General features: G+C 37.1%; 1 protein-coding gene across 5 annotated transcripts in view; it reads right to left on the bottom strand.

Moving 5' to 3' along the window:
• LRRC49 (leucine rich repeat containing 49) overlaps positions 1-13724 on the bottom strand; it is a gene marked incomplete at both ends in the record, with an annotated part of 112907 nt that extends 99183 nt beyond the window's left edge. Inside the window, 6 exons of one of the 5 annotated variants that reach the window (XM_084240542.1) lie at positions 410-613; positions 4653-4755; positions 5091-5288; positions 10996-11092; positions 12948-13004; positions 13677-13724. In XM_084240542.1, coding sequence (XP_084096668.1) covers positions 410-613; positions 4653-4755; positions 5091-5288; positions 10996-11092; positions 12948-13004; positions 13677-13724 — 707 coding nt within the window. Of the gene's footprint in view, positions 1-409; positions 614-4652; positions 4756-5090; positions 5289-10995; positions 11093-12932; positions 13005-13676 lie in introns of all 5 variants that reach the window. The other 4 variants (XM_084240543.1, XM_084240544.1, XM_084240545.1 and 1 more) reach the window with 4 other exon arrangements.
• Positions 13725-27675: the final 13951 nt, after the last annotated feature.

The following is a 27675-nucleotide window of genomic DNA, read 5'->3' as shown; positions in this document are numbered from 1 at the left end:
AGTGCCGGTTCGTTCCCAACCGGCCAGTGAGGGTCCCACATGGCGTGGCAGACCTCTCCTGTCTCGCCCGCTGCTCCCCTCAGCAGTGTATTTCATCAGTCTGCCTGTTCTGTTCCCCACTCTGTCTCTGGTGAACCCTCTCACCCTCCTGTGCATCTAGCCTTTACCCGGGTTCTTGTATAAATAAATAAATAAATCTTTTTATAAAATAAATAAATAAATATTTGGTTTGATTGTCAAACTGAATCTCATGAAACAAATTATGACTGAATTTTAATGCATTCAAATAATCTTTCAAAAAATTTAGACCACTAATTTCTTAAGTATTATATAATTCTGAGCTGCTTGTAAATACCAGGATTCAACATTAGTCCCAAGTATAAAGAACAAAAATTGTTCTACAAATTACCTGTTTTTCCCCAACAGAAGGACACGGAGAGATCTCAGAGTAGAAAGCCCACTAATTTCTTCAATTTGGTTATCATATAAATCCAAGAATATTAGTCTCTGTAGATTAGAAATATTTTGGATCCGAGTTATAAAATTATGTTGAAAGTTCAACAAACGAAGGTGTTCTTCCCCATCGATGATAGGACATACAGTAAGCTTTTGCCTAGAAAACATTTTAAGAAGTTAATGAGGTTCTGATTTGGTAGCCTGCCTCCTTACTCACAATTATTGTTATTAGTATATTTGTCCTATGAGGAGAAAAAGATAAACCGAATCACTTCCTGCCTCCTTGAACTAAGCGTCCTACATCTAACTGTAAATATCCATCTAAAAGTCAATATACTTTAACAGGGTAATTATTAAAATTAAGTCTAAGCGCTCAGTGTGTTTTTAAAAATCTCCAATATTAATATTTCACAACTGACTTATCAGAAAGCATTCAAAGTAATTGCCTTCCTCAGTAGAATATGAGATAATTGAAAGAAACATGTCACATAACTGGAGAAAGTATCCTTGCCATAATCTAATGATTTTAAGACTGCCAGAAAACTAAGTCATCAGAGCAAAACCATATTAAAATGTCGCTCACAGAATCAGACTCTTGGGTTGGATGATATTATGGGAAGAACAAGAAACTCAGTCATCTACTAGTCACACTGATGAAAACAATTTCATACTGAAATCCACTAATGATAAGATAATCGCTACTGAACCTTATGGATCACTTCTTCAAAAGACCAGTTTGTGTCTATAGATTTAACACTAACAGTAAGTTTGCAGAGCATTTAGAATGATGGAGGGTAGGATGAATCTTAATAATGAATACTGTTAACTATATTTCAAACAATAAGCCTCTAATATGCAAACAGTTTTAAAAGATTACATGTGGAGTATCAATAGACATGTGCAGGGTTCCTTTATGAATTCCACTTGTAAAATAAAACAGCCAGTTAGGAGTGCGTCTATTCTGGGATTTTTAAACAGTCTTCAAGGAAAATGTAATTCTGTCAATAAGAGAATGAACAACCCTAATAAGAATATTTATTAGAAATACTTCCTTTCAAAAAATATAAACACCTTACGATTTGACTTACATGTGATATAGACTGAAAACAAACAATTGATGAAATAAATAAAATGAAATCATAATATCAATTAGCGATTACAAAATTTCCTTCTGGGAAAAAGAAGATGGGTAAGTAGGGTAAAGGAATAAATTTTATGATGAAGGATAGAAGTAGACTTTTAGTGCTGAACTTAATGTAGTAAATACAGATGCTGATTTTTTTTTTTTTATAGAGGCATGCTTTTTATTTATTTATTTATTATATTTGTTTGTTTGTTTTGTTTATACATGCACTGGGTACAGTCAGAAGCGCGGGAGGGTGAGAGACAGATGCTGATTTTTAATGATAAGAATCTGAAACATATCATGTTGTAATGCAATGTTATATTTCAATTAAAAAATAAAAATTAAAAACCCTCAAACTTGAAGGAAAAAAAAAAGAAATACTTCCTTTCAGTAAAAATCAAACTACTGTAACCTTAAAAGAAAACAAATTAGAGGGCTACAAGCATAAGTGAAACTATGGAAGTGATCAGAATCCTCCTCATAAAAACAGAAAGATTACCCCAGGGTAATAACTGATAAATATTAATGGCTAACAAAGGTATAATGTTTAAAAATGTAGACCCTAAAGAAATTGGCTTAAAATTGAGGAAAAGGGGCCTCCCTGGTGACACAAGGGGTTCAGTCTCAGCACTATCAAGCAATCGCCAGCCACTGAAGCACAAGTTTGATCCCTAGCCAGGGAACTGACCCACATGGCACAGCAGACTTCTCCTGCTGCTCCCCTCAGCAGTGTATTTCAGTAGATCTGCCTCTTCTGCTCCCCACTCTGTCTCTGGAATCCTCTCACCTCTCCCCATATCTCTGGCCTACACCCCAGTTCTTGTATGCATAAATAAAAATAAATCCTAAAAAAAAATTTAGGAAATGTAAAAAAATTACAACGAGTTTATTTTTTTAATGTGTGCTTTAATATTTAGGATGTATTCAATTACACTACCAAACTTGGTACTTCTATTTCATAAATTTTAAGTGTTCTATTTTAAAATGTTTATCTATACGTGTCAGCTTAGCAAATAACTTAAACAGTCTCATTGTTCCTGCTTGTTTCCCTCTCTTTCCCATAGTCAAACATATTAATATCTCCAACTCATAGTTTATCCAATAATTGAGTCAGTTATCACGGAAGGTATGATAAAAACCTCCAAAAGTCCACTTATATAAACCGTTGTAATTGGAAATAAAGTCACTTTCTCAGATCCCAGATGCTAATGCTTACCCCTGAACCCCATGAGCACCTGTCATTTATCAAAAAAGCAAACAAACATACAAAACTCAGTTCTTTCCAGGGGAGTTTGTTATACCTATGAAATCTGTGAGTTGTTACCTCCTATCCCCTTTCTGATATGTCTATTCAATTACGCTTTTGCCTTTCAAGTTCCTACTTGAGGCTGGCAAGCTGTCTTTATGGTACTCAAGACCTACCCTAACTCCCAGAAGAGCCAAAAACTAGCTCTTCCAAGCATTTCTTTTGAGGACTGGATGCTACTCTTAATAACCCCTTAGTCTCTTGGTTAAGAAATAACAAAGTATGGCAGATCTGCCTTTCAAACTCAATGCCGTTAGCCAGTAGCTCTTAATGACCCCTGAATATCTTGCTGCTACTCAAACTTTCTTGACTGCAATTTACCTTGGTACTGACTAAATTATGCCTACACTTTGTCATCCTACCATGTTACAAGCAGTTTTTGAAGCTGAGTAAATTCCTTTGGTCCTGACTTTCCACCTGACCAATCTGCTTCCCCCCAAAGAGGCTCATACTGCCAAATATCATCTTCACAATTGCCTGAGTCACCCCCAGCAATAGCACAAGTGTCTAACTTGTTATGTCACAGTCTTACAAATACTGGCTCCTGTTAGTATCAAGTAACACTTAATTGAAGAGCTGAAGTACCTATTCTTGGCTAGACTTTTAAAGACTGACATATAAATCACCACAAAATCCTCAAAACTTTACAATAACATCATGAAAGTTATAAATATTAGACAGCATTAGAATCCCCAAAACTAACACTATTATAAAGATGTCATGAGAGTTACTGTCCTCAAGTGTTACTTTGTCTACAAAAAACATAAAACACTCCAAAGAGCTTTTCCACAACGACAAAAACAAATGTACACAATAATTTACAGTCAGATATACACTGCTAAGCTAAAGCACTATAGCACTGCTAAGCTAAGCAGAAGCACTAAGGTAGAGGGAGAACCCTTCATCCACCATTCCTGCAGATACCTGCTCAGATTTAAGGATGCGGATCAAGTCTAAATATATTCATGGATTCAAAATCTTTCATAAGAGTCTATTTTTGTATAGGGCTCTGTTCTTGGAGCTGGGGATAAGAACTGAGCATAACTCCCAGTGCTTTTGGAGCTTATAGTCTATTAGGAGACAGACAATAAACATGGTTAGTAAAATATTTAGCATGTTAGAGATTGACAAGTGCTAAAAAGAAATATAAAGAGGAGAAGGGAGGTGGAGACTCTCGGGGTAGAGGGACTTGCAGTTTTGTAAAGGATGGCTAAGGAAGGTCATCCTTGAGATGATAACAGTTGAGTAAAGACCGAAGGCAAGGGAGTAAACCTATGAATATGGAGAGGACCAGAATTCCCAACAGAGGAACAACAGTGATAAAAGTACTGAAGTGTCAGAATGTTTGGTGTATTCAGGAGTAGCAAGGGGATAGTGTGACTGGGGCAGAATGAGTGAAGAAATGATTAAAAGGAGATGAGGAGCTGAGGGAACAGGGAACTTAACTGGATAGGGCCCAGAAGCATGCAAGGACTGCATTATAAAATTTTCCAATCTTGATCCATTTCCATCAAAATCATATTTTGGAATTGCTATAGTATTCTGCTAGAGGATACTCAAGATCTTTTACATTATATAGATATAAACCCCATGCCTCAGGACAAATAAAAAAAATTAGTAACTGATAATATCTAGGTAGGAGAATTAGATAGGTGGTGAACAAGAAGGGGGAGGAAGACTTTTGTACCTTTCAAATCTTATACCATGATAATCTATGTATTATCTAATCAAAAAATAAAATTGAATAAAATAAATTGTCCTCACCTTTCTAGGGTCAACCTGTCTGAGTAAAGAATTTTCTCTTCAGAAGAACGTTGGAGAATGGGAAATGATGACACTGATGAACTCACCAAATTAATATGATCACCTATTGAAAATGATATACAAATTACTTGATTAAGAAAAACTTGAAAAACTTGAAACTAAAGTAATCTTATATTTGGAGAACTTTGGCACCGACAAACATCTGTTTTAGAAAGTATAGTTTCAAAAGCTCTTCATTTTTGAAATTACTAAATCTGAGTTGCTTCTTTCCTCATCAAACCTAAACTATGTGTTCTGTGTGTGCCAAATAATTTTTCCCTTGCCTTACAGATTGGTTGAAAGTACAGAACTTCCCTAGTGCTATCTTTATCCCTTCATAATCCTGATTCCTAACACTAAACTTTAATTCTCATAACTGAGATGATAGTCCCTTATTACCAGATACACTTGGGCCAGCACTATGACAGCCCTGCCGGATTCTGGACTTGGAAGGTGTCTGAATGGTAGAATCTCCAAATGCTGATAAGGAGCTTGTGGCAGTTTTCATTTCCAGCCCATATAGTTCTGTCACGTTTGTTGTGGATGAGATGCATGATGATTTATTACGAGGCGAAGGGCTTATTACTCTTCCATCTCCTTCAAAATATCAAAAAGTTTATCACAAAGCTACACAATACATGATTTTGTTATAGGAAATACAGAGAAACTAGAGTAGTTTTGGATAGCAAATTGCAACATCACTTTTTTTTTGTATGTTCAGCTACTATTAGAGAATAGTGAAGAAATCAAAGTGGATGCCAACAAATCTTGTACACTTGTAGTTTAGGGTCCACAGGGCATAAACAACCCTATGAGATTTACAGACTGCTTCTGCCATTAGCAGCTGCTTCTGCCATTAAGTAACTTTCAATCTAGAAGGCAAATGTGCTAAATTAATAAACTATATAGAATAACATGCACAAAATGCAAAGTAAAAACAATACCTATTTAAATATTCACACTTAGGTGCATATGATTATTTTTCACTTAATGAAGAAGGTTACAGATGGGTTTGAGGGCAGGTGAATATTAAGATATATTCTAAAAACCTCGAAGAATGTAGAATAGTCACAAAGAGATGCTGTGAAGTTTCTAAAAACAAGATAATATTAGAGTGATGCATCAAAAGTGACAGTTTGGACACAGGAGGAAATCTACTGTGTTTTCCTCTATAAAAAGAAAATCTTTTAAAAGCTACAATTGACGTTGAAGTGCTTTAAGGGAGCTATAAGCAGTAAAATGGAACCTGAGGTTACCATTGAATTCTGTTGCTTAAACTGACAAATAAGGTGAAAAGATGAAAAACAAATCTAAGAAGCTAACATACTCTTTGGTAAGCCATGAGACAATATCATAATAACTTAAAATCAAGTTCCTTATAGCTAGTACAAAGAGCAGTAAAGCAATGGTATCTGCTGGCTGCAAGGCATAAACCAAAGTATCAAACACCTAGCTTCCTCAACAAAATAATCAGCGCTCACACCCTACTATTCTGAAGATTTTGAAATATCAAGATAACTAATAATGCTATTCTGGAGTACCAGCCTTCAGAACTGATATTACGATTACTAGTGAACCGGTCCTGTGACATGACCAGCTGCTAGCAGGACACCCAAGGACCACGATTTTGTAAACTGATTTGGAAATCAAAAATCAGGTAGTTAAAAAATAAAAACAAAAACTAGTCTAAGGATTAACTGGCTAGTTAAAAATCTAAAGGTGGGACATGACAGATTTATACAACAAATTTATACAACACTATTAAAAGATACAACACTATTAAAAGATAAAGAACAAGGCATAGAGATAGAAATAAACTCCATGTCGATCAATAGGAGACAATAGTCAAAATGACTATCTTACCAAAAGCAATATTTAAATTTAATGCAATTGCTATTAAAATTCCAATGATATTCTTGAAAGAAATAGCACAAAAATTACTAAAATATATGGAACCTTAAAAGACCCTGAATAGCCCTAACAATTCTGAGAAAAACAAGAAAGGAGAGTCTCTTTAACAAAAGAGGCTAGGAAAACTGGACAAACACAGTTGAAAGAATGAAGGTAGATCACTCTCTAATAACTCTATACACAAAAATAAATTCAAAAGGGATGATTTAGATATAAGGCCTGCAACATAAAATACATAGAAGAAATCACTGGTGTACCTGACACGACATCGATGATAAAAATATCTTTGGCGATTCTACCTCTACACCAAGGGAAATAAAAGCAAAAATAAACAATTGGGTGGGACTAGATCAAATGAAAATGCTTTTATACAGCAAAAGAAAATATTAGTAGATTAAAAAGACATTCTCTACTGAATGGAAGAAGATAGTCACATGTTATACAACAGACAAATGTTTAATAGCCAAGGTATAAAAAGTACTTGGGTAACTTAACAACAACAAAGAAAAGAAACCCAGCCCAATTAAAAAATGGCAGATCTGAGAAAACAATTTTCCAAAGAGAATATTCTGAAGGTCAACAGATACATTGAAAAATGTTCATAGTCACTTTTAATAAAAGAGATGCAAGTCAAGACATAATGAGATATGAGCTCATATCTGTGAGAATGGCATCCATCAAAAAGACCTCCAACAATAAGCACTGGAGAGCATGTGGAAAGAGAGGAACCCTAATACATTATTGGTAGGATGCAAAATTGGCACAGCCATTTTGGAAAACTATCTGGACTTATCTTATGCTCCAACCATCACACAATTGGGTATCTATCCAAAGAACATGAAATCATCAACTTGAAAAAAATACATGTTCCACAATGTTTACTGCAGCATTATTTACAATAGCTAGGATTTGGAATCAATCCAAGTACTCACTGACAGAGAATTAGATGAAGATGTGGTATATGCACACAGCGGAAAACTAGTTTCCACTACTGTGGAAAGATGAAATGTCACCATTTATAGCAAAATGGAAGAAATTCAAGGGAATTATGTGAAGCAAAGTAACTGAGACAGATATTGGTCTATTTTATATATGTCAGTAACAAAAGGAAACAAAGAAAATAAATTGACAGAAAAAAATAATTCTAAACTGACAGACACTGATAACTGATAACCAAACTGAGGTTTTTGAGATTACGAAGAAGGGCAGAGGAAGAAAGAATCAGAGGAGTATAATGGACGGTGGTAAGGGGGAAAAATGTGATGTTGGCTGGAGAGATGAAAGAGAATAAGTCCATTCTTAATACATCATTAATGTATAAGTGGTGAAATAATAAATCTCAAAATTCAAGTAAATGATCTTTCTTTTACAACTAACCAACCATGTAATAATGTCACATCTTAAAATTAATGGACATACATATAAAATTTTATAGTGTTCACTGTTGTTTAGTCACCTGTTTCACAGGCAATCAATCAATGGAAAACTCCAAACAACAGACAGCCTTGATTTCTCTTGCTAGCATTAGTTAGGTTTTTAAAATTGTTCTGTAAAGGCTTCAAGTCAAGCTTCAATTTAAGAGGTAGACTTAAAGTTTATAAGACTTGGTATATAAAAATAATCAAGAGTAAATTTAATTTATATTCAGTGAATAAAGGATTTTTATCTCCATTCTTCAATCCCTATTACACAAAGAAGTCACCATTTAAAGCACGATCCACATAGTGATCTTACTATCACTATTACAGTATGCATACATATTACAATATATAGCAACGTTGACAGTGATAGGCCTTAAAATTCACAAACAAGAGACTCTAAATGACTGAGAACTAGAGAGATCTTCAGTTGAAACAGCCACATATTTATGTAGATATCTAAACACCCCCATATATATAGATATGCATATATATCTGTGTGTGTATGTATGCGTGTGTGTGTATCAAACATCTACATATATTTGTGGGATGTTGAATCATACATATATAAACAGCATTACTATGAATCAAAATTTCAACTGAAATATTTCCTGTTATTGTAAATTAACTGTCACCATTTAATTTACCAGACAGATAGCCCATGTCTTCCCAACTGAATTTATAAATTTCTTAGAGATGGATCTCATATTATATTCTTGGTAGAATCTAAATTCAGTAGGTAATTAGTAAATTGAATTTCCAACTTACATAAGTTAATTGGAAATTTATTTAGTACTATTACCTTTGTTAAAAAAGAAAATAAAAAATTCTTCCATAATGAAGAACTCAAAGTGTTAAGATTGTCTTAACATAATGGTCTACATTGGTAAGCATCTTCACTGCACAGCATCCTGGACTACATGGATAGTAGATGGGTAAATGAATAGGTGAATGTATGGGTGGAAAGTGGATGGACAGACAGATGGGCAGGTGGTTGACTGGATAGATGATACAGTACAGGCCACATAAGTCTTATTTCAGATTATTTTGGTAACTGAAATTCTGACTCTAGATTATTCAGTGATTTACAAGATCTTAAGAGTTTAGCACTGCCTCTTCCTCTTTCAATACACATTTTAGAATTCTTAATTGAGTGATTTAGTCAATTAAGTTCTGGTTAACTGATATTATACTATATAGTAGTCCCTGTAATATCTTGCTCTTGCAAAATCTCAAGGATATATGGGTTACTTCTTAACAATATTTAGACTAAGTAAAACACAGAGCTTTTTTATTTGGAATACCATTGGTTCATTTATATTTATAGGTTATTATATATGTGCAATTAATTTTGCAACATGGAGACTAATAAGAAATGGGATAAAATTAATCACAATGATCAGTATGCAGTAAATTTGATAGAGGTACCCAAGCTTTTCCTAATAAAGTACTACTTACAATTTTTCCAAAGTTTTATGCCCTCCAGAGGTAGAATGTTGAGTACAAAGTCAAGAAAACAACATTCTATGAGTATTTGGAAACAATCAGGTACAAATGAGTAGCCTGCCTAGGGAAATTTTTAATAAAATCTTGTAATTAAAAAAATAGGTTTATTTTTCCCTAAAGAATTAATTTTGTATTTGATAGGTCATTATTTGTGTGTGTGTGTGTACACATATATATGGCTTAATTCACCTCTTAGCTTCACAAAATTCAATGCTTCCATACAATTTCCTTATTAGCAAATATCTAATAATACTTTTTACCACTTAAATAAGTTTACCTGATCAGTCACCCACAAATATGTATACAAGGGGACTAGCTTGGGGAAAGTACTTAAGTTTGATTCATACTTTAGAAAACAAATTTTAAGAAATTATCAAAAATGTGAAGGAAATTCACAATGCAAACATGAAACATCTTACTTGAGATTTTTCAAGTTCACATCTAACAAAGGGTCTGGCAAATAGTATACAATCAATAACTATGTACTGAACAGTACCAAAACCAGCAAGAAAAAATGCTTCCTGCATAGTGAAACTGCAGATAGGGTGACATCATGTCTAGCAATTACCCTAGACAAAAGTATAGGATATGGGAAAGAGAAAAGTCATGTGAGATGAGATGAGGTATCTGGGCCCAAAAGGAAGGTCTAGAAGTAACAAAACAAAAAGGGAAAAATAATCTATATTCAGAATTGCCACATGTTCTTATAATAATGAGATGAACAATCTAGAGAGGTCTATACTGATCAGTTCTCTCATATAAACTCCTAGGTGGAGATGATACTGTATATAAAGATTCTGTAATGTATATAACATAAGCACATAACAGATAGCTAACAATGGTCAGCAACCAACTAACTACTCAAATATACTAAAGTAAATTTCTTCTTGAAGTGAAATATATATTTTAGAAATATACTAGATCATATCAGGCAGTTTTTTCCAAAGCATATCTCACAAAGTACATCAATATCAAAATACACCTTTCCAGGACCTACAAAATCAGAATCAGGGAAGGCAAGCACTAAGAACCTGCATTTTTAACAAGAGCCCAAATGATGTACACTAACTTTTAAGGCCTTTGATATAAAATGTCTACAATTGTACACTCCAGTAAGGGAGATTTTCTTTCCTGCTCCTGACTTTCTACTCTTTCCATTGCTTCCATATTTTCTAAATATCTGTGTTTCCATACTCTTATCCTCATTAGTATGCCATTTCCTAGTTTTAATACAGTATTTTGAACATTCTTCTCCATTTTATTGTGCATAGCCCACCCCCAAAATAAAATACAATATTTTTTTCTGTCATGGAAATAACTATGCTGCATATATAAACCCAATCTGATTCAAACAAATAGCACACCAACTGTTAACCACTGAGCCATTTCACCTTTAACTCAAGGCTATTTAAATCTAGAGCATCAACATTATTAAACAAAGAAAAGAAACCACGTCTGGTCTTACTCACTGAAAATACCTTGCCTACTTGAGTAGTTCCTTTCAAGGTCATGTTGTAAGAGTCGACCAGGAAATGATGGTGCTTCTTTATTTATCCTGAATTCAACCTAAAAAACATTATTTAAGATAAAAACATTTGAAGATTTTAATAATAAGTACTGAAGATAATTATAACTGACACATGCTACAACATAGATGAAACTTGAAAACATCACACTAAGTAAAATGAATCAGACACAAAATATAGCATATTGTAGCATTTTATTATATGAACTATCCAGAATAGGCAGATATATAGAGACAGAAAGCAGACTTGAGGTTTCTAGAAGGTAGGTGGAAGGGAGTGAGAAGTGACCTCTTAATAGGTACAGGGATTCCCTTTCCAGAGATGTCAAAGTCCTAAAACTAAATGGTCGTGATAGCTTCACAACACTGTGAATGTATTTGATGCCTTTTATTTATACAAGTTAGAACAGTAAATTTTTGCTTTGTGTATTTTATTATCACACACACAAAAAAATCAGTTAATAACACAGTCAAATGAAACCATGTGCCAATCTGACATATTTCCATCCTCCACAACCTTGCAAGTATAATGATTAAAAGAATCATTTTCAGAAATGAAAATAAAAAACACAAAATGAAAAGTGAATTCTGTTGAATAAAATCACAGTTTTTATCATTAGATTCCTTTTAAGAGTCCAGACTTCCACGAAAGTTTTTTTCCAAATTATTTTAAGTAATTACCTGGCAAGAAGAGTGGGAAAACCAAAATCACCTCTCAAGATGAGTCACAAAAAACTTTAAATATATATCTTGAAAGAATTATGATGCTTCTGGTTCATTCATACTATAAACATAATAGCATTTACATTATGTCTTTGTGAATTATATTTACTATAGATATTTTCTCAAAACATATGTTCACACAAGAGAAAAGAAATGCTTTGGAAAGAATTTAGCGACGTACATAGTTCCTAGAAATATATACCATGATGCAACAATAGGAAATGTTAGGAAAACTAGAAGGAAATCCATTAAGCCAAATTACAGTACTCATTTCAATTAATCTAATTAACCACATTATCACCTGGTCTCTGTTCCAAGCGTTTGTTTTCATCCACATAATGCAATCAATTGCTGCCTCCTAAACCAATGATGTCCTTCCACCTACCCTCTTCATGCCTTTCCTTACCCTCCTCAAGCTGTGTATCTATAAATTCTGCCATTTACTTTTGAGTTTCTCCAGTGACATGTATTTAGCAATATTTTTAGGAAAATCCTGACTTGTAATGATTGGAGAATCCAATTTGTTAAAAAAAAAGTAAAGTTGTGTTGTCTTTTGAGTGAGTTGTGAGGCAGTGGAATATGATTGCTTAGGTGAGGGATAAGAAAAACATGTATCTCAAAAATCAAATTAAAAGTCAGAAACTGGAAATACTAGGGCAATTATGGGCAAATAGTTTAGGAAAAAAGAATGTGATGTTTCATATCTGAAATGCTAAACAGCATTAACCCTAATATATTTCCACTAACAGTTTTTTTTTCTGTGATTTTAAATGGCATGTATAGACATATCCCCCCAAATTTCCACATTTCATCCATTCTAAGGTTCTGTCAGGAGTAAGACATATCATTGTTTTACCCATTATAAAGAAAGAAAATATTCTCAAGTAACTATGATGTGCCATCAATTTTAAGGATTCTGGAATGTTTAAGTGTAACAACAACAACAACAAAAAAAAAAAAAAAACCCTGACCTTTTGTAACTGGTGAAATATAATTGCATTTTCAAAAGAGGTTTTTTGTCTTTATATAGGCAGAAAATAAAAATTAGCTTGACATTGGAGATTAAATATGCTAAAAATTTCCAGCTCACATTCTACTGTTTAAATCATGCTATTTGTGTAGAATATAAAACAATTTAGCTTCAGTTGCAATACAAATCTGCTTAAATCTTACTTTGTTTTTTTCAGGAAGGGATGAAGTTTGAATAACCAGATGAAGCCCACAGTTCACCTGCAATGTAAAAATTAAGCCATAAAATACGCTCTTAACTTAAATACACACACATATACCCACTTCTCGCCAAAAATAGTACAAGAAAAGATGCAACAAAATAATTAGAATAAAGCAAAATGCTCATTTTGGGGACTTGTTTCTGGTACATCACCATATTCTGAGGATTTTTTGAAAACAAGGAAATTACAACTAAGCATTACAAGGTTTTTCTATGATTTATTTTCCAAAATGTCTGCAGTAATTTAACCCTCTGCTTAGCACCTCAGGCTTTTAACACTTTCCATCTCAGGTCTAATAAATAATATCTCAGTGAGCTGGTGAAGGACATGGAAGTGTCTGTCAATAATAAACTCTCTTCTTAATTAAAAAAAAAAAAAAGGAATTGACTGGCTAAAGGAATTTAAATGAACTGAGCGTTACACAGCAGACCAGCTCCACCTTCTGGGATACACAGATCCTGGACAAGGCTTTGAATCCCCATCACACAATAATAAATGCTCTCCAAGAACCTAGGTCCGGTCCACGAATCTAAAAACCTCGGTCAGTCAGACAAAAGCTTGAGTAAGCCCAGGAATCCCAGCCCTAATAACACAGCCCATCACCTAAGACAAAGACGCCACCCAGAAAGGACGATATGAACGAGAAGAGAAAGTAGAAGCCCCAACATACGTTGTTCGCAGCCCGGCCAGAAACCGAGCGGTATTTCCCAGGAATCATGGCAGCAGATAGTCCAGGATCTGTTGGATCTGCCTGCGAAGTGACGCTACAGCGGAGATTCGAAAAGACTGAAAGGGGTCATCTCCCCGGCAACCCGCTCGGGGGTTACCATGGAAACCATCATTTCCGGTCTGGTCCTCTGAAATTCACTGACCAACTCCGGCGTTCGAGCCTCCGGCTATATTGGGGGGGAGGGGTGGGAGAAGGGCGGGTGTTGCTGCGTCAGCACTTCCTCCTTCTATTTTCCTGGCTCGTAAAAACAGAGCTGGAGGATGAGGAGGAGGACACCACAGGGAGGCCGACCACCTTGGTAGCTATGACAACCGCCACTTCCGGTACGTCCCTCTTTAGGGCTCCCCTCAGCTCGAGCCGCGCGAAATTTGTATCCCCCCGCCTGGGCTCGCGCTCTCTCAGGAGAGGACCCGGCCTGAGGGTCTGGGTCGGCACTTCCGGTAGCGGAGGCGCGGGAAGGAATCTGGCCGGACGCGGCCAGTGTGGGCGCGGGCGGAGGCCGGGGACCTCAGGTCCTCCGCACCCAGGCCGCGGCCGTGCCGGGCCGCTGCGTGGCAGCTCACTTGCGGCAGCGCCACCAAGTGAGGAAGGTCGCTGTTCCGCTGGGGCCGCTTCGTGCGTGGCCGCCGCGCCAGCTGGTGCAGTGACCAGCTCGGTCACCTGCTCTGACCACTTTGCCCCGGCCCGCTGTGGCATCTCTTCATTCAGCAGAGCCTGCGTCTCTCTCAACGCCCAAGGCTCGTGGGTGCTGTGCCCACTCGCAGCGGGTGTCCTCCCCAGAGTCAAAGGGGCAGGAAGAGGGAAACCAAGGGGGGCGGCGGCCGCGAGAAGGACCGAGAGCCCCAGGCAGCCAGACAAAGCGAGGCTGACCCTGCCCGCGTGTGCGGGCTGGAAGAGGGCTGCGGGTGCTGCTCCACAGTTAAAGGGAGGCCCAGAAGTCCAGCGAGGGTCGTGGAAGGACCCTCGGACTGCGGCGAGGCACTTTCCACCTTGGGAAGGTCACCTCACCTCGAAGATGTTTTGTAAAAGTAGGAGTGTGCTCGAGAGCTGATCTCCAACATCCTATTTGGCGTTACTTTTCTTTTCTTTTTTTTTTTTTTTTAGCGCTCGATTCTTTCCTAAGCCTTAATTCCTACGTATTTGTTTCATATTGTTTTGGAAGTAAATTTCTGTTGTAAGTTTTCCATGAGAATTACAGAATTTTAAAATGGAAAGGGGCCTTTTAATTCAATTTCTCTTCTAGAGGAAATATCTCTAACATCCGTTACTAATTATTCCAGTCTTTGTTAAAACCTCCAATGACTAGATCCATTTCATTTTTTTTTTTTATTTTGATCCAGCAATTCCATTCCTAGGTATTTACCCAAAGGGCACAGAAACATTAATTCAAAAGGGTACCTGCACCCCTATGTTTATAGCAGCACTATTTACAATAGCTAAGCTATGGAAACAACCCAAATGCCCCAAAATAGCATTACTTTTTAAATTTTTAATTTCTACCTACTCTTTCCCCCACAGCGCGCCCGCGCACACACACACTCAAGACCTTTAGTTTACAGAATTGCCTTCACTTATTGCTCCAGAGTTTGTAAATAGAAGAGGTTTAATTTGAGCAAATTTCAGTGGATGGGTTGCTTGAAACCCTTTGCAGAACACATAAGCTTGAAGAAATGTCAATTATACATGTCAGAATGCTGGGGAAAGGAAATTGGAGCTACTGATGAATCGCCACTTTTAAACTTACCCCTTGACTGCCACTGACTGCATTGAAGTTAAATGATTATAGTGAGCTGAATTTCCCCATCACACCCTTTTTCTGCCTGCTTGCTTTATCTTTATAAGCATTGATTAGACTTATTTTGTATCTGATCATTGCTATCTTATTCCCTCCTGGATCTTGAAGAAGACATACAGCTTCCTTTGAGATAATCAAACTTCAGCTCTAGATTACTATTACATAGATTAAATTATAGCTCTTTAGATCCAAAGGTATTTATTTTCAGAGATGAGAAGTTAAGGAATTGATAGAATTTTAGAGTGAAAAGAAACCACAAGGCTCCTCTAGTCCAAACTTAACAATTTATGTTAAGGAGTCAATCCTAGAGTTTAATAATTTCCTCAAAGTCCTCTAATTGTTGCTTTAGGTCTAAAGGCCAGACGAGAAGTCTTTCTGCAATACCAACCTGTTACCTACAGTTGGTGGGTGCTTAAGACTCTAGTGGACTTACGTAGTTTTAGGATAAAGAACAAAATGATTAACACAGTCTATAAGTCCTTGCATACTCTTCATCCCTGCATACCACAGCAGTCCTAGCCAACACCACCATCCATATTGCTTGCTGTATACTACTCACATTCATCTTATCACTTCTTGAACATACTGTAGTCCTACCAACAAACCTTTGTTCAATTGCTCATGTAATAACTGGGAATTATGCTCCTCATTACCCATCATCACCAGTTAAATCATTTTCCTTTAAAAGTCAGGTCAAATATCCTTTGCTCCTCTCCTTATATATCCTCATTCTTCATATACTTCATGTTTCAGTATGCTTCAGTGGCACTCATCATAGTTATTATGAAGTAATTATGTAGTTTGTTTAATGTTTGTCCTGCACCTTGGAATGTAAACTCCATGAGAGCAGGTATCATAGCTGATTTGTTTATTATTGTATTGCCTAGTACCTAGAATAATATTTTGTAAATTTAAGAAGTTTAGTAAATATTTGTGGAATTATGTGATTATAAGAACAATTTTTTTTTGTACTAAAATAGATTTTCTTCTGCCAGTTTCCCTTCTCCCAAGCTATATATCAGTCAAAACACCTGCCCTTTCCTTGAATCAGCTGTTCATCCCTACACAAACATGTATAAATATATGTGTAGTAAAAAAGATAAATATTAAACATCTCACATACATATCTGTACACCATTTTTCTTCCCCTAATTATACCACCCAGTCAAAAATTGGGAGGAAAAAAAGTCAGGCTAATGAAACATCCAAAGATTTTATGATCCAACAAAGACTAACCACAGAGAAATCCAGAAAAACAAATCTATCCAATTAGTAAGCATATCCAACTGTTTTTAGTAATCCATTTCATTAATATACTTGCTGAGTTGTTTACAAGTAAATTATGTATGGGTGCTAATATTAGTTACTTTAAAAGTATATAAGGAATATTCAGCCATGAAAAGGAAGTCTCATCATTTACAATAGCATGAATGGAACTTGAGGGCTGTGGTAAGTGAAATAAGTCAAATAGAAAGACAAATACCATAATCTCATTTATATGTAGGACTTAAGAAATCAGATACAGAACAGATTGGTGATTAGGGTGGAGGGACAAAAAAATGCACCAAAATATGAAGTTGTTAGCTATTGATAATGAGATTATGACCAATTTTTAGTTTCCCCTTGCTTCTCTCTATGGTGTAGATTATTCTATGTAATAAATGTATTATTGTCATACAAGGAACCAAAGTTATTTTTTATTTTTTTAAAAGATTTATTTATGCATACAAGAACTGGGGTATAGGCCAGAGGTGCTGGGGGTGGTGGTGGTGGTGATAGGATTCACCAGAGACAGAGTGGAGAACAGAACAGGCAGACTGACCAAAGTACACTGCTGTGGGGAGGAGTGTAACAGGAGAGGTCTGCTGCGCCATTTGGGTTGCTCACAGGCTGGCCAGGGGATCGAACTCATGCTGCAGTGGCTGTGGATAGCTTCATAGGTTGCGTCTTAACCCCTTGCGCCACCAGGGAGGCCCAAAGTTATTTTAAAGTCTCAGGAAATTCCTGAAAACATCTTTTATGAAAAAAATAAATGCTTATTCTAAGCCTTTATAATGCTTGGCTTAGAAATAGATGTGGAAATTAGTCATAATTTTATAAAAACCTTAATATGTTATTCATGTTACAAAGAGACTCCACAAAAATTTCTTCACAAAGTTTCTTTAACTTGGGTATTAATAGCATGTGTTACAGCAACCAAAAATGACAGCTGAAATATTTTTCCATTAGTCTCAGGCAGTTTGCTTCTACCAGGGCTGCAATTAAATTGCAGTGCACTTTAATTTTGATTTCAGTTTTCTATCACTTCTTAGTTTTTCTCCCCTCAGACTTTACCTTTTCAAGATATTTTTCTTGCCTCCTTCACATAATTTCTAGAGACTCAGTTTTTTGTTCCTTGTAAGTACCCAAATCCTCCTCTGATCTCTTACCTCCCCCACACATCAAAACTTCCATTCCACATTTGTAGATTTTTTTCTGGAAAGTATTAAACATTAAAGATAATTATTAAAGTATCTATCTGTAAGACATAAAGGACAGATGATTAGGTTTTCTAGAATAATACTACTGCTTTAATACCCAATAATTTAATACCAGTAATGTTATCTCTTCCAGTTGTCTATTTAGAAAAAAAATAGGCTGTAAGCCAATAGCTTAAAAGCATATAGATTTATAGATTTCTACTTGAATAGGATGTTTAGCAACTTATGACTTAGAGGTGGTAAACAGTAGTATGGCAGAGTTCTTAAGCTGAACTATAAAGCCCACTTGCCTGGATTCAAACTCTAGCCTTGTTAATATAGGCCATATATTAATTGAAAAATATTAGCTATACTCTTTCATTGCTTGTAGCTTTTGAAAGAAAAAATCTTATAAAATAGACTTATCTTTGAAATCATTCTCCTCTCATTTATATTTTTAGGTCACATTTGAAAATCAAGTTACACAAATCCAAGTCCATGCTGATGATGATGACACTTCAGTATCTACTTACTGTGCAGAAGGCCCAGGGCATAAAAGTTCACAAATGTCTCTGAAAAAACCCTTTCATTGTAGTGTAGGTGTGTTTTGACTCTTCAGTTGAATTGATTTGATCTTCTGTATATAAAAGACATGGGAAAAGCAAAGTCTAACTCATTGGTTTACCCTCTTACAGGTGTTCAGGCCAAAGTGAAAGTGTTTGGAAAGCAACTATGTCATACAACTACTCAGACAGAGAAACTGTGGTCTAGAATATTCTCTATCTTTGATATTTACTCTAGTAACTTAGAAACAAAGCAGATGGGATATCAAGAGTGAACAGAGAGATTTGTCTTCCTGCAGGAGAAAGAAGAAACCTGATTTGATCTGCTATGGTTTTTCAAATCTTTGCTCCTACTTACCTCTTTGCTCTTGTAAATCTTTCACTTCATGATAATTTGACAGTTAAACATCAGCAATATTTGTTTATATCTAAGGTAAATCTAAGGTAAAAATGTGGTAAAAATTACCTGCCAAGATAATGAAGATAATCCTGCTCACAAATCTACCCATCCACCATTTTCACCCACTTTATCTTACCATTTAAAAATATCTATTTAGTGGAAATCAAGTTATAAAACAAAAACAAAATAGCATCATTTCCAGATCAAAATTAAGCATCAAATATTTAAGCTAATTTCAGAAGCAACACTCATATGGGGCTTATTTGGCATCCACTAGTTAGAATGTCTAAATAATTTGAAGGTAAAGAGCAGTAACAGCACAGCCACATCTGATACTATTAAATGACTTAGGGGTGAAAGCAGGACATTTACCCCTGACTACTTATTTTCTACCTTATTTTTGTATCAGTTTGTACATTTGTAATACTATTAAGTCTTTAAATCAATCCCTGAGAGTAATTTTGATGAAACTGTGGCTCTAGCAAAATTTTCAAATGAAATCAATTTAACTAGAGGTAGAGTTTCATATACTTAGATTGCCTTGCTAATGATGCCTAGGCAATTTAAGTTCGTATTGCAACATATTAAACCACTTGATTAATTTAGATTGAAAGAGAACTGTTACATTTCTAATACCTCTGTTTAAGGAATCAGTTTTTCCTCTACCAGTATCAGCCTTGAATTCTATGTTTAGGAAAGAGCATGTGAAATTTAGCTGCCCCATTTGCCATTCACCCAAAAAATTTCTATGACATTTTTGTGCCATGAGTAATTTGTTCCACAGGCTTATGAGAAGCTTACTATAACTCTGATCGTCTACTGATAATGAAAATTTCCATTTTACACCTGATATGTCTTGTTAGGTCTGCCTAATGTATTTATCCTCAGTGGTTTAACTAGAACACCAAATTGATTTTCCTTCAAAGTTAATTTCATGTCTGACTTAATTTAAATGGTGTAATGTTAATAAAAAGAATAATAAAGTATTAATAGCAGTTAGGATCCAAAACAGTGATTGTAGAGATGACTAGCATTCTTATTATTATTAGAGGTGCAACTGAGATGAATATTTTATGGTTTTTTAAAAATTTATTTAGGCATAGAAGGACTGGGGTGTAGGCCACAGGTATGGGGGTGAGAGGAGTCACCAGAGAGAGTAGGGAGCAAAACAGGTGGATCCACTGAAATACACTGCTGAGGGGTGCAGCGGGTGAAACAGGAGAGGTCTGCTGCACCATGTGGGTTAAATCCCTGGCCTCGGATCAAACTCAGGCCATAGCGGTGATAGTGCAGAGACTAACCCCTACTCCACCAGGGAGGCCCCGAGATGAATGTTTTTAAAAGAGCATTATGTTTTAAAAATTAAACATAAATTTTCTGAAGCTAAAGGCTATCTGCAAATACCTCTTGCTCTCAGGCTTTGAAACAGCTTATCTCCTTGATTCATAAAGGAGGATATATACCCAATTCATCCCCAAATTTCACTGCAAAATGAGTTTATTTCATTGTTACATGTTAAACAACTTTGACAGATCAGCACTTTATTATTATTATTTTTACATTTCTGTTAGGTTATTTTTCTCTCACCAATTAAGAATTTATATTTGGTTTATTGATTCACATGATTTTATGATGTATTGTGTAATGTTTCACTGCCTTAAAGTAAAATGAAGTAAAGGCTTTATTTTAAATTAAATATTAGTAACTTATAATATATATGATACAATTTACTCTTTGTATAAAAAATTTCAGTTGGCTTAATTTTTTGTTGTTGTTTATAAATTTAATGGGAGGGGAGGCTAAATTAACTCAACATTTCCTATATTGTTTGTCATTCATTTACTTAATAAGTACTTACTAAAGGTACTCTGTGCCATGCAACTGTTTTAAATACTAAGGATACACTGGTGAACAAGATAAATACTCTGCTTTCTTGATACTTTTTAATGGGGTAGCAGACAATAAACAAGGAAATGAATGAATAATCAGATAATGATTAGTGCTTTGAAGAAAACAAAGCAAAGTAAGATGTTAGAACATAATGAGAGGTTTGCTTTTTTAGGTAGGGTAATCTGAAAAGATCTCTCTGAGGAGACAATATATGACCAGAGACTTAAATGATGAGAAGGAACAGCCATGTAGTGATCTGAGGAAGCAACATTCCAGATGATAGGAACAGCAGGTGCTTTGGTATTTGAGGAATAACAAGAAGGTTACAGTGGCTGGAGATAATGAACTAAACAGGAAATACTAAGAGTTGAGATTGGAGTGGTATGTATGAGAACATCATGTTAGGTATTTGAAGCCACAATTAAGCATTTTTTATTTTATTCTAGGCTTAAATTCTGTTTTCAATGAATTCTTATGATGGATTTACTGACTAGTACTTTTTTCTTAAGAAATTTACTTGGATACACACATAAACCATTGAACTTTAAGGGAGAGAAGAGAGCCAGCTCAATATCGTAGGAATGTAATGTTTGTTCAGTCAAAAATACTCTTCTGGAAATTCTGGATGGTGGAGATGATATCATTTTTAAAAATGTCCCTACCTTTCCCCATGAAAACAAAGCAGTTCCTAGTCTGTTAATGATGACTGGAGAAGTTTACATCAGATTAATCCTCCTATAGAAAAATGTATAAACACTGAGGGGATATGATCCAAACAAAGCTGAGATATTCGGAAACATCAAAAGCAAGTAGAAACAAGAAGTCATCCTTGAAAGAGGTGACCTGTGGTGGGTTCAGATGTCCTTTATGACCTCCCTGGCCCCCCACACCCCTCCCCTTAGTGCCCTCTCCATTCCATGCTGTCTGTGAGGGGCTGCTAGTGCTTAAGTGGAAGCTGCAGTGTTGCTGGCTTGAGGAGTCCAACTTGAGAATTAAGAGCTATCAGAGTGAGAAGTGATAGGGCAAGTTATGGAAAAATAGAAGCCACTAGGGAGGGGGGCCAGAATCTGTGTATAGCTCCATTCAAACTTTGATCACTGAACTGTACATTGTATTATGTAAAGAGGCCTCAGAAGACCCAGAAAGAACATAAAAGTTAAAAGCCATAACTGCTACCCATCATAGTACGAACAGAATTTGTACTTTGAGTTCAGGCAAGTCAGCTGATTGTTAGAACAAAATTCAAGATGCTTTGTTAAAAGACTTTATCATCCCAAATGTCCAGTACAAAATTTTAAATTACTAATCACATGAAGGAATTGCAAAGTACAAATCACAATCAAGACAAAAATGTGAATAGAAACCAATCCCAAGATAACCAAAAATTGTAATTAGCAGACAAGAATTTTAAAGGAACAATTATAACCATGTTCAAAGAGGAAAATATAGCATTAATGAATGAAGTTTTGGGCAATCTCAGCATAGAAAAGTAAGCTGTAAAAAATAACAAAATGGAAAAGTACTGAAGAGATAAGCTATCAAAACTGACACAGGAAGAAATAGAAAATCTGAATTAATATATTATTAACATATATGAAAGAAATTGGCTTTGTAATTATTTTCCTTTCACAAAGAATATTCTAGGTCCAGATTACTTCACTTATAAATTCTATCAAACAGGGCCTCCCTGGTGGCGCAGGGGTTAAAGACAGCGCTATCAAGCTATCGCCAACCACTGCAGCACGAGTTTGATCCTGGCTGGCCATGGAGCTACCCACATGGCACAGCAGACCTCTCCTGCCTCGTACACTGCTCCACTCAGCAGTGTATTTCAGTAGATCTGCCTGTTCTGCTCCCCACTCTGTCTCTGTGAATCCTCTCACCACCACTACCTCCCCTCCCCCGCACCTCTGGCTTATACACGAGTTTTTATATGCATAAATAAATAAATCTTTTAAAAATAAATAAATAAATTCTATCAAACAATAAGGTACTTATCCAAAAGAAAATTGTAATACATGTCCACATAAAAACTTTTACACAAATATTCATAAGAACTTAAAACTGGGCCTCCCTGGTGGCGCGAGGGGTTGAGATGCAACCCATGAAGCTGACTGCAGCTCCTGCATGCACAAGTTTGATCCCTGGCCAGGGAGAAACCCACATAGTGCAGCAGACCTCTCCGACTCACCCGCTGCTCCCCTCAGCAGTGTATTTCAATCTGCCTGTTCTGTTCCCTGCTCTGTCTCTGCTGAATTCTCTCACTGCAGCCCCACCCCCCACACCTCTGGCCTGTACCCCAGCTCTTGTATGCATAAACAATAAAATAAATCTTAAAAAATAAATAAATAAATTTAAAGAACTGAAAACTGAAAATAACCCAAATGCTCATCAACAGGTGAATCAACAAATTGTAGTCTACCCAAACGATGAAATTCCCTCAGCAATAAGATACAACTAACATACATAGCAATCTGGATGAATTTTCAAACATTAGTCTGAGTGGAAACATCCAGAATCAAGTAAGAGTTCATACTCCACATTTCCATTTGAAAAGAGAAAATACTAAAAAAAAAGAAAACTAAATCTGAGGTAACAGAAACAAAATCAGTGATTGTCTGGGACTGATCTGGGAGAAACTACACATAAAAGGGACAAAAGGAAATGTTTGGGAGTGGTGGGAATTTTTTATCCTGAGGTGATGATGGTTATGTTGGTGCATACAATTGTATTTGTTTGGACATTATGTCTTTAAAGCCAAGTAAAGAAAAAGGTAATATATTGATTGTGAAATGACTAGTGAGCCTAGTTAACTACTAGAGTAGGCTTCAGAGAGGAGACAGACACACATGTACATTTATAAAAGATATACACATGCTATATCTTCTAAAAGGTGGGGGGGGGGGGGGACAGAAGGCAAATAAAGCCAACACAGGCATGAAGACAGAAAAAGCAGAGTGAGGAGGTAGAGGGACAGTGGAATCAATTAGATTGAAGACTGAGGCTTTTACAAGGGAGTCATGGAGATGCAGAGAGGGAAGAGGAAGCTAGAGGCAGAATGTTCCTGTAACAGGGTGGTCCCCAGGAAAGGGGGAGGTTCCCTGCCCCACCCAAGGAAGGGTGGAGCTGAGCAGGAAGAGGAGAAGCTGCAGAAGAGACGGAGGAAGGAAGTAGGATGGAGCCAGGAGACACGTGAAGAAACTGCCCTTGTCTTTTGGTCGTGGACTGGGTGACACAGATGTGGGTGAGACCCGTGGGGAGGTGACAATGGCAGCTTTTATCTTGATGTTGATTTTGCTCTTTTCCTTCCGGGCTTGTCTGGTTGTTTCTGACCCTTTTCTGTGGGTCCCCACTGGAAGATGCTTTAGACTTGTGGCAGGCTTTGGGGCCTTGCTCTGTGCCATTCCCATATGGATGGACTTTTACCCACGAGGGGACGGGTAACTTTGGGTGCTTCATTTAGAAACTAGACTCTTTGCCTCACCTGTATTGTTTCCTAGTTTTATTAAAGTTCCTTCCCATTAAAGTCTCATGTTTTGTGTTGATGTGGCGGATGGCAGAACCCATGTAGAATAGGCAGGTTTGCGGGGTTTGGGCTGCCCCTCTCCCTGTGCTATAACATTCCCAGACATTACACTGAATCTTTTGAGATTTTAGAGCAGCAAGTATATTAGGCAAAAACAAAAACTTAAGTTTCATGCAGGAAAAATTAGAAAGAGAAGAACTGTGGTTAGGTTAAGATGACAGACTTTTACAATAACTCTGGCTTGAGAAGATAAAAGACCGAACTAGTATAAGGCAAGGCAAAGATAGGAGGTTGAGACCAAGATGGGAAGAAATGACAGGATATGATGATAGAGTTAAACGCTAGATTCATGAACCAGGAAAGAGTAAAACAACAACTAAGCTTTCATTAGTAGGACAAAGAATGTAAAAGAAATGAGAAGTTCATTTAGAGAGACAGTGGCTGATTTCAATGTTAGGAATCAGTTCTCTGAGAAACCTTGCCTGACCATACTCTTTCCCCTCTCTTTAGACTGGATGAAATTGAAATGTCACTGTATATCTCAAAGCATTTATCACCTTGTTATACAAGTGACTGTTTGCTTATCTCTCCCACTAGACTCTGTAAAAACTTCAAAGTGGGGACTATCTTTCACTAGGATTCCGGTGAATCAAGTGTTGTCCTAAGGGTCCAAGGGTTTTGCATATGCATGGTAAGGGCTTGTAAGTATTTGCTAAGTGAATACTGAATGTTGAGTTTGAGAGCAAAAGGGAAATGGAAAACAGATTTGCTTCCCAGGCAATTAGAGTGGTGAGGCATGGGGATGCAGTCTGGGGACGTATTTGCATAAAAGCAATAGTTGAAATCATGATACAGACTTCCTAAAGGAGAATTTATAAGCCTCCTGTGACAATATCTTCATTACTTACCTGGTAAAATTGCTCCAAAGTGAGAAGCAGGAGAGACTAAGAAAATGCATACAAGCCTATATTATCCACAAGCGGAATTAACAACGCAGGAATTTGTTGTTCAGATAATTGGCAAAAACAAAACAAGCAAATACAACAAAACTTTGTCATTTGATGATTGTTATCTCCCTTTTCAAGAATGGTGAAGCAGGCCTCCCTGGTGCCGCAAAGGGTTAGGCACCGCACTATGAAGCAATCCACAGCCTCTACAGCACAAGTTCAATCCCCAGCCGGTCAGAGAGAAACCTACAGGGCGCAGCAGACCTCTCCTGTCTCCCCCGCTGCTCCGCTCAGCAGTGTATTTCCTTCTGCCTGTTCTGTTTCCCGCTCTGTCTCTGGCGAATCCTCTCACTTCCCGCATCTCTGTCCTGTATCACAGCTCTTGTGTGCATAAATAAATAAATCTTTTTTTTTTAAAAAGAATAGTGAAGCAGTGAAATCTGGTAATATGGGGTGGTGGTGTGGGGGAGGGAGAAATGACAGGAGCTGGATGCATTTCTTAGTCTGCTCCTTTCACCCTGGCTGGAGGCTGAAGTTAGAATGCAAGCTCCCACTCATCAACTATTTGAGTTTAAAGAAAGACTTCATCTCCGGGCATACATCTTCTTATCAGAAAGCCTGTGATTTTAGTACTTACCTCATTGTTTTTAAACTGAAACCCCAGTATTTGTCATAAATTAGGTCATATTCTCCCCAGAAGGAATCCAAAAAGGGAGAGGCACAAGTGTCCTTGAGGGTATGGCCAGGTGCCCCAGGGCACAGTGTCACAGGTAAGGGGTCTTTGGACAGCTCCCATCTCTTTATAGGAGGAGCTGGAGTCACGCCACCATCTCAGTGACTCCTCAGATGAGCTTTCTGCTGGCTTGCCTAATGCCAGAGCCTTCAGTGAGGACATAATGACGAAGGATGGCACAGCTTCCCAGGGGACATCACAGGTACAGTAGTAATTGCTGGAGAGCTGTGCCTGGGGCCTTCCACCAGCTTGGGATGAGGCTGCGATCCTAGCTGCCAGCTCTACAACAGCCAGGTGAAGCGGGTAGCAGATTCCAGCTTTCCTCCCAGCTGAAGGGCACCGGTGAACCTCTTCATGTTTTTCCTGAGAAAATCAATAGTTTTACAAAATGAAAAACTCTTAGAGCAGTGTCTGGCACATGGCAAGTATTTCATAATCTTAGCTAGAGGCAGGGATGTACGGTGGTTAAGAGGATGGACTTTGTAGCCCACTGCCTGGGCTTGAATTCTAGTTCTGCCACTTGGTTGGCAAGAGATTTTACCTTTCTGTGCTCTGTTTCCTCACTGTAAAGTAAAGGTTCTTATTCATACTTCTGTCATAAGTTTGTCGTGAGTATTATATGAGTGTTACCCATAAAAACAGCACACGATACATAATAATTATGCCAGTTTTATAAGCACCACCAGCTCCTTTCTCTTATTTCTTGACTCTTAAGCCTATATTTAGTTGTATCCCACCACTTAGTGGCTTCTCGTCAGTCAATAGTTAGGACTTGCTGGGTTGCAACAGCAGGAGCCTCCCAGAGTAATCTGAAACCAGCTCCTATACATGGCTGTCTAGGGAGAAGAAAAAGAAAGACAGGCCACTGTGATTTTAGTACTTATCTTAATATTTTTTCCAACTGATACCCCAAATGTTTTAATAAATTAGGTCATATTCTCCCCATCTTTTGATAGGTTGCAGTTTTTTTTGTTGCTTTTTAAAAATGATTTATTTTATTTATTTTTGCATACAAGAGCTGGTGTGTAGGCCAGCAGTGTTGGGGGTGAGAGGATTCACCAGAGACAGAGCTGGGAACAGAACAGGCAGACGGACTGAAATACACTGCTGAGGGGAGCGGCGGGCAGTGGAGGTCTGCTGCAGGGATTGAACTCCTGTTGCAGTGGCTGGGGAAAGCTTCATAGTGCTGAGACTTAACCCCTTGCGCACCCAGGGAGGCCCGGTAGGTGGCAGTTTTAATAATCAAGACAATCTTCTTACAGGGCTTTGTCTTGGGCAACTATAAGATCAGGGAGTTTTCTGCATCTCTCCACCAAATCTCAGATTATAAAAATCTTTATTGGGTTTAATTCTGTCCACCATCCAGATGATCTCACAACACATTTTTGTCTTAGGGACATGTCCTTGGGCAGCTTCTGGGAAAGGGGAAGCAAGCGAAGTTCACTTTCCAAGAACAGGGGAGTGGGATATAGACTCACTCTAGTGGGCTGGATCAGTTCTCATGAATGCCTCCCCAGCGGGACTACTGCATGTTTTCTGCAAAGTTCACACAGTGACACTAGGTGGGGCTGCTGAGTCAAAGCACCTAGGAGCTGCTAGGCAGTCTCCCAAGTCAGAATTTTGGAG

This window comes from Talpa europaea (assembly GCF_964194135.1).
Source record: "Talpa europaea genome assembly, chromosome: 8".
NCBI lineage: Eukaryota > Metazoa > Chordata > Mammalia > Eulipotyphla > Talpidae > Talpa > Talpa europaea.
The sequence above is the reverse complement of the archived record's forward strand: the minus strand, read 5'-3'. Positions and strand labels throughout refer to the sequence as shown.